The 15978-nt window shown below is 37.4% G+C and overlaps 1 protein-coding gene across 12 annotated transcripts in view; it reads right to left on the bottom strand.

The window, feature by feature from the left end:
• The window catches only part of tcf3a (transcription factor 3a), a 32330-nt gene that overhangs the window by 8963 nt on the left and 7389 nt on the right, over window positions 1-15978 (bottom strand). For 10 of the 12 annotated variants that reach the window (XM_038270406.1, XM_038270422.1, XM_038270384.1 and 7 more), the window contains 10 exons: window positions 11624-11700; window positions 10541-10613; window positions 9886-9926; window positions 9108-9231; window positions 8657-8709; window positions 5706-5802; window positions 5241-5377; window positions 4990-5140; window positions 3887-3945; window positions 3693-3771 (listed from right to left, as the gene is read on the bottom strand). In XM_038270406.1, coding sequence (XP_038126334.1) covers window positions 3693-3771; window positions 3887-3945; window positions 4990-5140; window positions 5241-5377; window positions 5706-5802; window positions 8657-8709; window positions 9108-9231; window positions 9886-9926; window positions 10541-10613; window positions 11624-11700 — 891 coding nt within the window. The remainder of the gene's footprint in view (window positions 1-3692; window positions 3772-3886; window positions 3946-4989; window positions 5141-5240; window positions 5378-5705; window positions 5803-8656; window positions 8710-9107; window positions 9232-9885; window positions 9927-10540; window positions 10614-11623; window positions 11701-15978) is intronic. The other 2 variants (XM_038270444.1, XM_038270376.1) reach the window with 1 other exon arrangement.

Raw genomic sequence — 15978 nt, 5'->3', positions numbered from 1 at the left:
GTAGACAAGGAGGTAGGGAGGAAGAAATAAAGGAAGGAATAAAGAGAGATGATGGATAGCGGATGGATGAATGGATGGACGGACGGACGGAAAGACACAATATTTAAGCAACAGGGCTGGGAATAAGGTCTGGAAACATGAGGAATTTTCTGTATTTCCGGAACATATTTATCTGGAATTACCAGGGCGATGTCCAGAACAGAACATTTTAGTTAAATACCACGTTTTTCAAGACTGTGTATGAATCTTGTGATGTGCTTTAGGGCTGGGCGATAATTCAATAACAATATATATTGATCGATAGACGTGTGGTGCAATAGAAAAAAATCGGGTCGATAAAAGTTCGATAAAAAAAAACGCAGTTTTCCTTCCTTCTCATTGTAGCCTATCATGTAGGTTTATGCTAGTCACTGCTTCCTCCTAACCAATCCCAATCGCAATCGCGGACCCAGGCACATGGTCACAAAGCGCCGCCCTCTCAAACCACAACACAGAGCACATGAAGATGTCGCAGCAAGGAGAGGCGGAGGAAATTGTTCCAAAGAAGGGTTTTTGTAGTTCGCCAGTTTGGCAGTATTTCCTTCATGGCAAGTCGGACAAAAAACAAACCACAGTCATCTGTAAAATGTGCAGGGAACCAGTGAAAACGAAGTCTGATAACACAACCAACTTTTTATTTATCATCTCAGCCGCTCACACCCGCAGGAGTACGAGCTGTGTAGGCCACGGCGCGCATCTGCGGCGTCCTCCGAGGAATCTTCTGGAATTTCGGGAAAATATATATATATTTTCAGTTCTGGGCAGTTTCCCACGTAGTTCTAACAAGTGAGAGAAAAATGCTGAGGGGCCAGAAACTTCAAAGTAATAACTCAGGTTAAAGCAGGAAGCTAAGCCGAACCAGGTTCAGCTAAGAAGAATGCGGGCAGGGGGGTTATTTATTTGTTGTATTTATTTTGGTCACTTTTCTGGTCACTTTAGTTTATTCTTTGTCAGTATTTAATAACATAACTCAGGTCTCTTAAGTTATTTTTCTTTAAAACAATTCTGTTATGGTTAAAAAAGTTGGTTAAATAAAGATTTAATTGGAAGTCTGTGTTTGTGTTCTTTATTAAAATTAAATCATTTAGCAATATTATAAAAAGTCCAGGCAGAGCTGCACATAAAATATGGTTTCAAATCTTTTCAATAATTATCAATATCGATCATTATGCATTTTTTTTTTATCGATAAGCTTTTTTTCTATATCGCCCAGCCCTAATGTGCTTATCTGAACACTAAACATACAATTTAATTTCCAGCACAGAAAAAGGGGAGTAAGTTGGTCAACCTAAAGAAATGGGCAAAAAATTAGTGAGAGATAAAATGTGCTGCACAAGCTTCTTTAAAAGAACAAAGAAAGGTTCCAGGCAGCAGTAATGAAAACTGAAAGACGCCAATAAGAGACAACTATGAATCGCCCTCTAAAGTCCCACACTGTGGCGGGCAGCCATCAGCTCAGAACGTACAGACACCACCAGGACCCTGCTACACCCACCTACAGTCTGGAGATGTCTGGTCTCAGAAGCCAGAGAACATTCCTCTGACGGGGAAACAAAGCCAAGCTGACAGTGGGTTCTCTAGTCCAACAAGTCAAGAACTGAAATGCTTGCCTTGAACAGAAGGCTGTTTGATTGACTAAAAGGACGACTCTGAAACAACAATGTGGTGTGGAGGAATGTAATTGCAAACGCAGATTTGGAGAAACCATTTCCAAATGTGTAAGTGTGCAGATTGGAAACAATCCAAGCAGGGATTACAAACTGTGATTTCAGCCACCAGAAGAACTAAAGGTCTCACTACAGATGGTATGAAGACCATAAAGCTCTTATACCAGGATTACATGCAGAAACTGTCTAAATCTAGGAATGAAGAGCAGCAAATTGTACAAAAATCTGCATCCATAAAAAAAAAAAAAAACTATGCCAATTGTTATTATCATTATTATATTAGGTAAGTGATTGTGTTTTCTAATCATGGTACATTTTAAAATTTAAAAAACACACTTTCATTTTTTGCAGTAAATTCACACTTCACTTATGTAAATAATAATAAAAATAACTGTATTTGTAATATATCTTGGTAATCTTTAGGCCATAGAACTATTCTTTTTCCTAATTAGCCTCACATATTTCACCCCTCTGTTGTCCCTGGTCTTGTGACAGAACTTCACACACCAAGTGTGTCATTAATGCCTGCATTGACTGCAGAGACAAAGAGGGAAGTGACCCCACCTTGTTTTTTACTTTTACTGTATTTTCCCTTCCTCTCTCATAAGCTATATCAGGACGGGGAGTTTACTTGCTAGTGTACCACATCTATAAAGTGAAAGTTGTACCTTGGATGGAGTAGTAAAACAAAACCCAAGTAAGATACTGCTGTTCCGCTTTTAAGGTTAGGGGGCTTTCTGTTTTTTTTTTTTTTTTTTTTTTTTTAGAATTAATTAGAATCACATATTTTGACTTAAGTTGAAATTGAATGCTAGTTTGAAAATTAAAGTAAGATTTATGACACTTTAACATAACTGTAGCTTTTATATCCTGATTTCATCTATTCATGATAATCTCATCGTTTTTTTAGTCTTCATCAATCTCTGCAAAGTGGATCTTTGTTTTAATCTACATCAATAGAGAAAATAAACATGTTTCAAAATAAATGTGCATTTGGCAGAGGTATTAAATAAAAATTGAATATATTAATGTTTCAGATCCTATACTTGGTTTTTTTTCTGTTTACCACTGGCGTGGGTCATGGCGTGGGTCATGTTTATACAAGCTTTTAATAGTAATGAAATACATAGGCCATTTCTCAGATCACAAAAACGCGAGTACGGACTCGTGTCCTCGCCAAGTATGTTCTTAAAAAGAACACAGGAAAGTCTGGACTTAGGGAGAACGGGAGCACACATATGGGTAAATTGGAACAGAAGCCTACTTGTGACGTCACCACATGCTCGGGTGGTCTGGAGCTGCATTTCACCTTCTGTTATTAATAAATAATAATAAATTCCAACTTTTTCATTTTGTAGGGGAATAATAGGTAACGCAGTCAGATAAACTCAAATCAAATAAAGATTTTGCCAAATAAAACAAAAAAACAAATCGCCATCAGAGCCAGCGGTACTTAACACACGGCTATGAGGAGAGTGGGCTGCTGCAGAATGGCTAAGGTTAGCGCTGGGTGCGGTTAGACACAGAGGTCCACTGGTTGCCACAGTCCTCTCAACATCAGAACTTTTTTTTTAATTACCCATTAAATCAGTATAGTGATGCTGTTCTCACCTCAAAGGATCTTAAAACGTATTTTTATAGAACAACTGCAACAGAAAAGAGAACTTTTAACTTGATACTCTAAGCGCTCCTCCTCTAGAAGCTGCTGCTGCCGCAGTGCATGCCGGAGAAGCTCCCGAAAACAGACAAGTCTGCTATGATGCATACTCGGTAAAGAAGGAGGGGCGAGAACAACTTTGTCCATTCTCAGTCTTGTGTTGTTGTGAATTGGAACAGTACTAGGGCTGAGGCTGATGACGTTTCACAAGTACACGAGCACATGAGAACGCACCAGTACACACAATGAGAAAAGGCCAGAATAATGTATTTTCAGTCACCTTTAAACCCAATGGATAAAGCTTTCTCACAGAAATGTTTTCGACTCACCTGATAAAGCTTGGGGTGAGCGAGAGGGAGTGGATGGCGATGGAGGGAAAGCGTTACTGTTAGGGTCTGAAGGATAAACCTGAACAAAGAAATTATTATTATTTACTTCTAATTTTACTGCCTCAGAGAATAACTTCACTCTCATGGAAGTAATAGGATTACTTGATAACAAATTAGCCTCTATAACCACTTACAGATGCCAGGGCTTTTCCAATCTCATCACCAGAACTTCCAGGTACAGCCCCTCGATTTGCTGAATGAAAAAAAAAAACAGCTTTTAGTTGAAAACATTCATTTTACTATGCCTTGCAAAAGTATTAAAACCTCTTAAACGTGTGATCATAGTGTAATTACAGACTTCAATGTATTTTGTGAGGATTATATGTGGCAATATGAAGATACTGCATAACTGTGAAGTGAAAAAATACACAGTTTCCTTTTCTCTTTTTTTTGTTTGTTTGTTTGTTTTTAAACAAATGGAACTATGTTAGTTGAACCCCTGAGTAAATACTTTATAAAACACCTACATTTTTTCCCAATTTTCTTTGCATAAAAGTCCATGCTCTGTTAGCTGGGATGGGGAGCACCTGTGAACATAATTTTCAAGCACTGCCAAAGATACTTTATAGGACAATCCAAACTTTGACTAGGTCATTCTAACATATGAATATACTTTGGTTTAAACTAGTGCTGCACGATTAATCTAATCACAATCGCGATGTCATGCTATGCAATTATGTAATCGCATAAAAGACTGCAAATTGCGATTTTGTATAAAGAGCCAAACTGGACAAAAGCTAGACGAAACAAGTGAGACTGATCATAGTAAAAAGCCCCGTATTGCTTTTGACAACCGAGCGAGTCTGCCTTAGAGTGCGTGACAAAGTCAGTGCGGTGACATCCCACAGCATTATTCTGCCACCATGTTTCACCGCAAAGCGTGGTGGTACTATTCTCTGGTAATATATCAGTATGAATTTATATGGGGATTTAAAAGTTATGGTTTCAAAACCACCAAAATTTTCTGTCAGGTCATCAGTTAAATGAGAGAGAGGTGTAGAGTAAAGCACTGCTGCTGGTTCACCAAAGTAATTTGCAAACACTTAGCATACCATTAGCTTTTTCACACTTCATAGTTATGCACCAACTTGTGAGAGTCAATCACACATAATCCTTATTAAGTACATAGAAGATTGCACTTCTCATGATATAAAAATGTGAAAAAGGTTAAGGAGTATAAACGCTTAATTTAGGGCAGCAGTATCTATGTAAATATATCTTAAACATTTTGATTTACCCAAAATAGTTTCAGTGCCAGCGATAGGGGGTGTATGGTTAGGAACTCCGAAGCTGCTAGAGCCTGTGTGGAAGCTGGCAGGATGAGCTCCATTCACCTCACTGCCGTGTAGGGGGTAGTTTTGCGGGGAGAGGGGAAGTGGATGCCGTTTCTTAAAAGAGCAGATCCAACATAGTTTAAAATATATATGAAATACTTCATTACAAATATAAGATTTGAAACATTTTAGAAAAAAATAAAAAATAGCTCACCATTCTGTCTTGAGGGTTGATTGCAGTGAACGGACCATGCTGGCCCAGATGGGGGGAGTTTCCTAACACCGCAGAATAACCAGGCTGAATCATCGACCCAGCAGAGCCCCAAGGATCAGAGGGCGGGTGGAGGCCTTCTGTCAGGGGGGCATTCAGCAGAGAAAGGGGAAAAAATAAGGGAAAGCAATAACCATCCACGGGAGAGAAGACAATGAAGACCACATATGAGACATGTCACATTAGCCCGACGACTTTATTCAGCTGTGGTTTAACATATAATCCCAGTGTCCTGCTGCAACTACAGCACCTACAGTTCATCTGTACACACTCTACCTAAAACTGGATGATTTTCCCAGCTGCTTCAAAGGAAAATTCCAGGAAATTGTTGATTTTGCCAGACTAAACTTTTCATCTAAACACAAAGAACATGTAGAGACTCCAGAGGAAAATATTGTTTCAGCTGACCTTGCCCGTAGAAAGATGGGTAGACATTTCCTGCTTTGGAGGCTGGGAAGCAAGAAGTGTCCCGATTGAAATCATCTCCAGTGGGTGTTGGATAAACCTGGAAAAAAAGTGAAACATGAAGAAATGACAGACCAGGATCTGAGAGAACAACAAAAGTGGACCACCCCTTAGCTCAAACCAAAAGTTTACATACACCCATTAAAAAACAGTCACCACTTTATCTTCAAACTTATATTAAATCAGACAATTCTAGATTATTCAGATTGTCCAGTAGTTTGCCTGCATTTCCAAAGTGTGTTGCATGAAGAATTACCTTTAAACTGCATGACTACACAAGCTTCTAGCCACATTTTAAGATATTTCCTCCTGACAAAATTGGTGTAAAGTAGGCCTGCTTTACTGAGTTATACATTTGCAGACCTGTCCATATATATTATATATATCAGGCTTAGGTTTAGAGTCTGAAAAGATAATGACTTTGTTTTAATTAAAACAGTTTTTCATCCGCACCACTACTGACCTCAGCCTTTTTTTTAAAAAAAAGCTTAAAACCCACTTTTTTAAATTAGCATCTAATTCTGACTATGATAATACTGTCTCTTAGATGTCCTCTTTCTGTGTGCTCCTTTCTATGCACCTCTGGAAGGCTTTTAATGTCCTGCAGCGCTCCACCAATACAGCACTTTTAATTGTATCTGTAAGTTTTATATGTGTTATGTATTTTTAATGGCTTTGTTGTAAAGCACTTTGTGTACCATTTGGCTATTGTAAAGGGCTATACAAGTAAATTTGATTTAGATTTTTTTTTTCATCTATTGTGCTTCAATGCTCTATTCATTCATAGCTTTCCATTTAGACTTTCAGTGGCCCACATTTTGTTTTGCTTCTGCCGGATGTCTTGTATTGTTGAGTTTTTGAATTCACAGATCTCAGGACAATTCTTCCTGCTTTCGAGGAAGTATCTCTAGAGATCTTACCTCAATATTTCCACATAATGTTTTTATGCACCAGTCCCTCCTGCAAAAAAACACAGCATGATGCTGCGACCAATGGACTTGCTGGGATGGTTTCATTAGACTTCCATGCTTCCCTTTGTTTTCTTTCAAAAAATATATATGTGGTCTGCATGATCAAATTTTTCCGGTTTAGTTTAAACAGACCAAAAATCGAAGCATTTATAAACTGTGATTTGTCTTTTTATGTTGCTTTTAGAGTAAGGGCTTCTAATTGGATAAGAATAGGTACAGGGTGATTTTATAGGGGGACTGTTGGCCTAGTGGTTAGAGCAGTGCACTTGTGCTCTGAGAAGGTGGCAAGTAGCCGATTCGATCCCCACAGCCTGCACTCTAGGTCTCTGAGCAAGACCCTTAACCCAACACTTCTCCCCGGGCGCCACACAACAACAGCTCTCCCCTCCCCAAGGGAATGGGTTAAATGCAGAGTTAATTTCTCCATTGTGAGATCAATGATGTTCAGTTTATATTTCTTTATATTTTGACAGTTGGTAATGAAACTCAGCTTCAGTCAGCATCTTTATCCTTTTGCTCTGGGGTTGGTTCAAATATTTTTTTGACCAAACAAAAAAAAAATAATCTAGGGAACAAAGAACTTGTCTCCTCCTTTCTGATACAACCTTGATGTCACACAAGCAGTCTTGATTTCCGGGGTGAAACTTATTTTATTTAATTGATTTAAACTAAACAATGACAACCTTTTAAAAACAATATCACAATCTGAGCTTTTCTGATTGCTGAAAGGCAGAGTAATCTGACTCTTATGAAAACTTCTTCCTTTTAAGAAAGTCAAAAAGAAAGGAAACAATCTCTTGTTTACAACTCAGATGGGAATAAATGTTTTCTATTATTATAAACAAAAAATACACTATCTTTGAAGAGTTTATGTAAAAGTTATTGCTTTAAACCTTTAATAAACCATGTGTAGCTTAGCTGGAGTTGCAAAATGACCAACATAAAAGCTAAAATCCCTCCTCAGCTAATATGCATTTTACTCATCTGGTTTGGAAATGTATCTAAAGACAAATTTCTTTAGATGGATCAGAGAGTTTTAAATGTATTGGCTGTTATAAGCTCACATCTACCGTCTCATTTATATTTGATCATGCTAGGCTGTTAAAAACTAGCATGTAACTCACCACCTTCATAAAGTTTTAACCAATCAAATATAATCTGCATATTGAAATGGAAATAAAGGAGCCACTGTTTTTTTAGCACCTCTCTATTAATGGAAGCTCTGTCAAATCATGAAATGAAGTATGCCCGTAAAACTCTGATCAGAGCGAACTGAAGTTTTCTTCTGTGATTTGATTAAACAGAGAAAATAAAATAAGAGGAAAAGAGAAGGAAAAGGAGAAGAGGGAAGGGAGAGATGCACTCCTAATTACTGAACCATCTGCCGAATCCTGGACGGCAGCCAACTCTGCTGGCAGCTGGGATAGAGGAATGGGGGAGGGAGTGGGGGAAAGGGGAGGGCTGTTGTTTATGGCTGTGGAAGAGGGGAGAGAGAGCAAGGCTGTGTGAGGTTGGGGGGAGCAGAGAAAAAATAAATGAGGAAATAGGGTGTCCATGGAGGGAAACAGGGAGGAAGGAAAAAAAGATAGGGGAACAAGAACCATCAACCCCCTCAAGTATGAATTCTCCTCCGTGATTCGAGGAGTATACTTGGCAGAAACCAAGAACTGTAGCCACAAAGCCAATGGTACAAAAATACAACATACTATATATATATGCTGCAAAAGAGTAAATAAGTGGCTAGTCCCACTGTTGCTTTTGGACTTTGCTGCAGCAGATGCACAGCTGTACAATCTGAAAGGTCTGCACTGCTCCTATCATAGAGCATTCATCGAAATGAATGCCAGAAAATTGCTATTTGTATGACTGTTAAAGACTAAGGTGTAACATAAAGCTGAATATTTTCTTGAAGCTTTTACTTACTGAGGAAGGAAGGCCAAGTGGCAACTTTCGTATCTTTTTGGGCTGCGGTTCTGCTGGGAAAGATTCAAAAGGGAAACCTTTTAAGTCTGCTTAAAAAAAGTCAAGAAACATCGCTAAATCTACTGATAAAATAACTACACATTATAAAATAGAAGTTTTCATTTATATCTCGTTCTTCCTTTCCAAGCTATTAGCCTTTATGTTGCCTCATAACTACCTGATCAGAAAAGTAACCAGCAAAAGTTTTACAGCTCTTTAAACTTAGAAGTAATTAAAGCTGAATTTCCTTCCTTAAAAGAAATATAAACACCAAACTGCTTAAAAAATTAGGTAAAAGGTAAATATAGATCACTTTGCAAAAAACAACATCTGTGAAAACAAATGAGTGTCTAATGACTGTTATATCCCTAAAAGACTATTAAAATTTTTTTTTTTTTTCTTGTAATCTTACCAGTGAGGTCCTGTGATGCTCTCCTCTTCTCATAGGATGAATACAGCTGGGAATTGGACTTGGTAGCAGGAGGAGAAAGGCTATCAGGACTGGGCAGGGGTAACTCACTTGGCATAAAACCGGGCTACAGACAGTTTACAGAGAAAAAAAAAAGGAAACAGCATAAGAAAATGTCTACGTAAAGAAAAACTTGAGGTTTTCTTGGATACAATTTTAGCTTAAAAAAGCAGTTTGTTGTAATAAACTAGGGTTTGTGTTTTGCTGACCTGGTGAGCTAGATTTACCACCATTAGAGTAGATCTAGGGTTCAGGTTTTAAAAAAAGGAGCACACAACACATTAGGAATGAACTGCGAGGAAATTCTAAGTATGGTTCTACAACTGCAATAAGGATGAAAAAGGTATAATTAATCAGCTTCACTGGACTAATGGTGTGCAGCACTACGGTGGACTCATCCTAACAATTCTGCATTTATGCTGTTATGCTCACATGATTTAGAGCAGTTAATACATTTGTGAATCTGAATAGTTCTAAATATTTGCCCACAGCTGGTAAGTCAATGCTATGTTAACACCTGCGTTGCGTTATGTGATTCTACAATTTTTTGCTGAAGTTTAAGAAGTTCTTTACAACCTGACCGGAAATCCACTAAAAATAAATCTTTAAAAGACGCTCTGAACACATTTTCTGAAAAAGGGCTCAAGTCTAATATATGTATTTATTTGTTTGCATTTTTGACAAAATGTAAACCTCATAAAAGAAAATTAAACCAATTTACCTGCGTCCCAAATGATGAATAAGAGCTTCGCTGAGCCTTCCCTGTAAAATAAAAACCAAAACATTTACATGCGAGGATTGTAAAAATGCAGCTTTGATGGATCTGTTAAATGACACAACCCGCTTTTCATCCCGTTTGCTTCACAAACATATATGCTGTGGTATTTATGGCTCTGAACAGCAAAAATTTAAACAAATGGAATCATCACAAATGTGTCTGGGGCAATTGTAGTCAACTTCTGGCCCCTCAACTGACAGTTAAACAGAGAGGAGCTTTAGTCCACTGTTATCCCCAGGGAGAGCCCTGTTTGTGCATGGGTGCCCTTTACACCCCCACCCCTCCCTTACTGAAAAAACACACACACACACACAAACAAGCCCCTCCTCCACATCCTCCCCGTACACCCTTCATCCTGAAATATGCGCTACCCTAAACTGCTACATGAGTGTTGGACTTGTGAATGGCTGCCCCCTAAAACAAACTGCTCCTTGTTCTGTTCAGTCACACTGTCCATTGATGCAGAAGTCTTTGCTACAGTTAAACACGTTCTTCCATTACTTAGTCCGAATGTGACAGAGATTTAACCAGTTAGCTTTCATTTGCAAAAATGGACGAATGATTTGAAAGTGGTGATGGTCCATTTAAATCTTCTTACCAGTGATCCCTGATCCAAATACTGGGGTAGAGGCCAGGCTTTCTCTCTCACTGTACAAACCCTCCTCATAAACCTAATGGAAAGAAATAGAATCAGAGGTTAAAAAGGCCTCAAATCTCTTTTTTCTTATCTACAAATGCATATAAACACATATATTAATACATCTTACATTTTATGTTAGTATAAGAATGGGATTTGATTCTGGATGGATCTATTATTTATTAGCCAATACAGAAGTCTCCTTATCACTAAGGTCCGACTCACAGATTTAGATAATTGACAGATATTTTGACTATGAGACTTAAGAGACAAAAACAAATATGCTGAAGGTTGTCTGACAGAAAAAGTAATAACATTAGTATTCGTATCCAAGCATTGAAACATGTTTTTCTATTGTTTATCTGACTTTTACTAAACTAAGATTGAAGCATATGCTGGTCACTTATACGGACAGACTGGACATGAAAAAGGTTTTTTGTTTTTTTTACACTATGCAAAGTAGAAAAAAATATTTTCACAATTTGACCTAATCAAATACAGAAAATAGGCTGATCCTAATCTCTGGTTAGCGGATCAGTTTCTTTTTCAGAGCACAAGTGAGGCGAAATGGAGAACAAATTATAAGGCTTGCATTAAACAACTGCCAAAAAGAGCAATGGAGTGGACATGGCAGTGATGTCACTACAGCTTCTGCCCTGCTGCTTCCCTCAGAGGTTTTTGGGTGGTAAGCCCAATAACTCATTATCAAACAGCACACAGATTTCTATACATCCATCAAAATAAAACGATGAGATCCTTTCATTTTTATTTCATGTACCAGAAAATAAAAAAAATACTCTTGATTTTTATAAAGCTTCATTATCATATTGCCAAATCATATGGGTTACAACTTAAACTCTGATATAAGGAAGCCAGGTATCTAACAGTATTAAAAGTTGTAATGTTAAAGTCTACGACACTTTATTAATTTACACTTTGTGTGGTGAAGCGGTATAAGGTGGTAAATCATGCTTACTATGAAGAATAATACAACATCTGCACTCTATGTCTGAGTCTAATGAATAGGGCTAAAATAAATCGTACCCTTCCTTGGTTGAAAGATGGGCTAGTCTGTTCCCCCGGTCCCCAAGGACTGGTGGACCCTCTCCTGTCATCTATACCTGCAGGAGAAAAACTTTGTCAGGTAAACAGTAAAAAAACAAAACAAAAAAATGTAATCACAGATTTATGTTCTTGTATTGCAACAGATGTGTCACTAGAAAAAGCGATGAATTGCTTTGATAGCAGTTTTTCCGGCTCCTTTAAGTAACCTCAATTGAAAAGCTTCACTTCAAAGCTCACAGAGAGACAGCACAGTGACAGTGCTGTCACATAGTCTGGATATGAGCTGTAGGAAGTTTGAATAATTAACACCCAGTGCAAAGCTTCCAGAATTATCCACGACATTCCTCAGTCTCCTACTACACTCCTTTACATTTACCATGGCAACAGTCATTCATAACCCATTTACTGTCACGCATAAGGCCCACACCTTCATCTTAACGCAGGCTCTATGTCTCAAAACTCACATGGCCCCCATGTGTTAGCGCTGGTCGAAGCAGCTTTCAGAAAGGTGGCGCATGTTGGAAGAAAGAGATGTTAAGGATTTGTGAAGCAGAAATTTCTGCCCATCCCCTTGCTCTCAGTCTCCTCATACTGCAACACAGCATCTCTAGGGGAAATCTGAAGCTTAATTGCACTCAGATTTGCATAATTGTGCATATTAATGAGGCTTAGCCCTATGAATATTCATATTTTTTGTTTTGTTGTCTAATTAAAAAGCTAAGCGGAGGGGAGGGGAGAGGGGGTGCTAGAATCCTGACAGCATCAGCAGTAGAACAAAAATAATGGCTCCGTATAGAGCCAAAAGCAGCTATACTGCAGTGACAAGTGTGATCTACACGACACCAGCGGAGTAAGAGATGAAGAAGGAGTTTTCATTTCCCCTCTCTATGTCTGTCTACCAGGCTGACTGTCAATCAAAAAAAATAAAACACACATTCAACTTTCCTCCTACTGATTTCTGTCACCTTCAAACACAATAAAAGGCTTAAATCTATTAAAATATTTGGAAATTTTAACTCTAATTCCACGTTTTCACTCAGTCACAGAAACACAGAATAAATTGCCTCATGAATGCAGCTGAAATGAACTACATGCTAGGGCATCAATTTGCACTCATTAGTCCTTCTGTAGTCGTTCTGTCCTTGGAGCTTTTAAAACAGTTTTTCCACTTCATCAAGCTCACCTACTACCTATATATTACGGTTTTCATTTAGTTATATCTTTCAAATTGCAGCTTGACAGAATTACAAATGAGTTCCAATTAGAATGGAATATTTGTTCTTTGTCACTCACATGATACGTGTATTGATAAATTGGTAATGACTAAGGTACACCAATATGGAAAATTTTCTCTGGTATCAATATCCTTTAAATTTCTGTTCTGATCAACTTGCTATATATTTTTTTATTATAAATAGGTGTTGCCCTACCCTACCTACCACATTGAGAAAACGACCATATTGCTGACATTGCTTCTGTAAAACATCCCACAATCCTGACTAATCACTGACTAAAATCAACAAATATCAATATCAAACAGATATATAACCACAACATAGGATATACACTCACAGGACAGACAATAAGGCATTTTCATTTAGGTCAATCAGCTGAGCCACATAATGAAAGTGTACCAAACTGCACAACAATGAGGATAATAACCGTTTTTGCTGCTGAAAAAATACCATTCCACAGCAGGCATTGCAGCAGAGAGCAGGGTCTTGAAGGAGCTCATTCGTTTGTCAAACCTTACAGGTCAACAAATCAGAAGAGAGCAATACTTATTTGGGAAATGTAGCACACAGGTTGTATCTAAAAACTGCAACTGATCATGGCTCCTGTGTCGTTACACTTGCGCTACACACATGTTGCTAGCTTCGTATCAGATGGAGAGAAAATGTCTGCTGCTTGAACATGTTCCCAGACATAAGAAGCACAAAGAGTTCTGGAGTAGAAAAATAAAACAGTGTCTTTATCATTATTTAAATAACACTCTTTTTCCAAAACCAACACTTGGTAAGCTATGAGAATAAATGAGTAAAGTAGCTGACTGTGGGTTGGCTGCCCAAGAAGATATCATTCAAACTTATTGGTATCATCTTATACTAACTTTGCTACTCTTAAGATCAAACAGGCAAAATGTTATGATATTCTGTAATTAGAAAACTGCTTCCACATTTCTAGACATTCATTGTATATATTTTTTTTTCCATCTCTGACAAAAAAAAATTATCTAAATATTAGGAAATAAAATAAGAAATTAAAGTAGCAAAAAAACTATAAAAGTGAATATTTTAAATTGTTCTTATAGCAGCAGGAATAGGTTGCCTTTCTCTATATTTAACTTAAATCAGATAGTTTGTTTAATATAATAAAACGTATCATACATATAGATTATTACCCAAAAATCTACCCAAGGCCTCAAACACATCTGGTGAATAAATGCATTTACAGCCCATCGTTTCCATCCGGCAAGTTTTCAGCTCATTAGGTTCTATGGACAAATATTTAATCCCAAAATAAATTGCTTTACCAGATCATAGTGCTGATTGCCAATGATGCATTACAGCAAACATTATTTCTAACATATTACCGTTCATGATACCGATAGGACATGCCAAAATCAGGATAGAACTATCAACAGTTAGGAACTCAGACAGACTAAGATATTAAAACCAACGAAAACAAAAAGCGAGTGAGTAACAGACATATTCTCCCGAGAACCCCAACGCACTTTTCCTCCTAGCATGCAACACCCCTTTAAGGTTGCCTTGTCTATAATTACACAGCACAGACAGGGCTATCGGAAACAGGCAGCCAGCCTGAGTCCCCGGCTTCATGACTGAAACGCAGGCAGATATATTGACCAAACATGCAGACATGTCTTGGTTTTTACAGGAACATTGCCCCGGGCCAGCTATAAACGAGCGTGCCGTTTGTCTACACAACTTCTTCCTTCCCCTGGAAAAATGACTCACACAGACACAAAGTGTGATGTCAGATAAAATCTCAGGGGAGTCAGCACCATAAATGAAATCTTAAACAATGTACAATGACACATGGCTAAGTTTTTAAACCTGTTAGTCACAGGAGACTTCCTCAGCCCAAGACAATGTGCCACACAAGCCTTTTAACATCAGGAGCAAAGCTTATGTTGAACATTATTATGTTAAACATTGGTGTCTAACAGGTATTGAGGCTTTACACAGCAGACATTCATGTAACTTTCCCACCTGAGTTTTTAAGATCCAGTTTCACATCTGCTTGAAACAAGGAACCTTTTCATGCAAATTTACATCATCTCTCCCTTCAGAACTTCTAACCATACCACCCTAAAAATAAATGGTAGAAGTCTCGGTTTCTCGTGAACTAAAAAATGAAACAGCAGAAAAAAAGAACTGGATTTAATCACTATGAAATTTACTGAAATCTCTGATAAAGAGCACAAAAAGATGCAGCAAGCGTTCACATAAATGCAAATCTAACCCATGCAAATAATTAAAAAACTAATTATTGAGCAAAATGAGATATGTTGATGTAAAAAAAATTATTAAAATTAATTACGACAGTATAAAATTAAGTATTATTATTATTTTTTTAATTATTATTAGGTATTAGGATCCATATAGACTCTTTTAAATCAAGTTTCTCATGATTCGATGTAGTAATAGGCATGTATTAGATCATCAAAAATGTGTTGATCTTTCCCTGGTATCATTATATACATTTTAGTTCAAAATAATTCATACCCTGGTGAATTTACATTATTCCATCAAACCAATATGTTTCTTTTAGGATAGGACAAAAGCATATCTTAATACATAAATAAAATAATATAAGGACTCAAATTTGAGATAAAATAATAAAAAAGGTTTACATATTTCATATAAAAAATGGCATGTTGTAAATGACATACACCCTCCTTAACAATCAAGGGAAAAACCCTTATCCCAGTTACAGCAAATTAGCCCTTCTTATGGTTGCACTTTGCATGTTTCCCCGGATATTAGGATGATTTAGCTTTTGGAAGCTGGGGACTTCAAGGTTGGAGTTTTTCCTCTGATCTTTAGGTCCCTCCATCACTTTTCAGTTAGATTAAACTTTGGATTCTGACCTGGCCGCTCCAAAACTTTAGCTTCGTCAGTTAACCAACATAAATTTACCAGTGGTATAAATACTTTTTCCTAACTATATTGAATTAAAACAAAAATACTTGCTACATGTGAAAAAGTATCAATTAACAATAAAACATATTGAATACTGAAATTATAATGATGTTTTCACTCAAACATATTTAGTGCTTAAGTGATTCTGATCCATAGACTTAAGCAAAC

This window comes from Cyprinodon tularosa, unplaced genomic scaffold, assembly GCF_016077235.1.
Source record: "Cyprinodon tularosa strain WSP-4 unplaced genomic scaffold, ASM1607723v1 ctg12, whole genome shotgun sequence".
In the NCBI taxonomy this organism is placed as follows: Eukaryota; Metazoa; Chordata; class Actinopteri; order Cyprinodontiformes; family Cyprinodontidae; genus Cyprinodon; species Cyprinodon tularosa.
The sequence above is the reverse complement of the archived record's forward strand: the minus strand, read 5'-3'. Positions and strand labels throughout refer to the sequence as shown.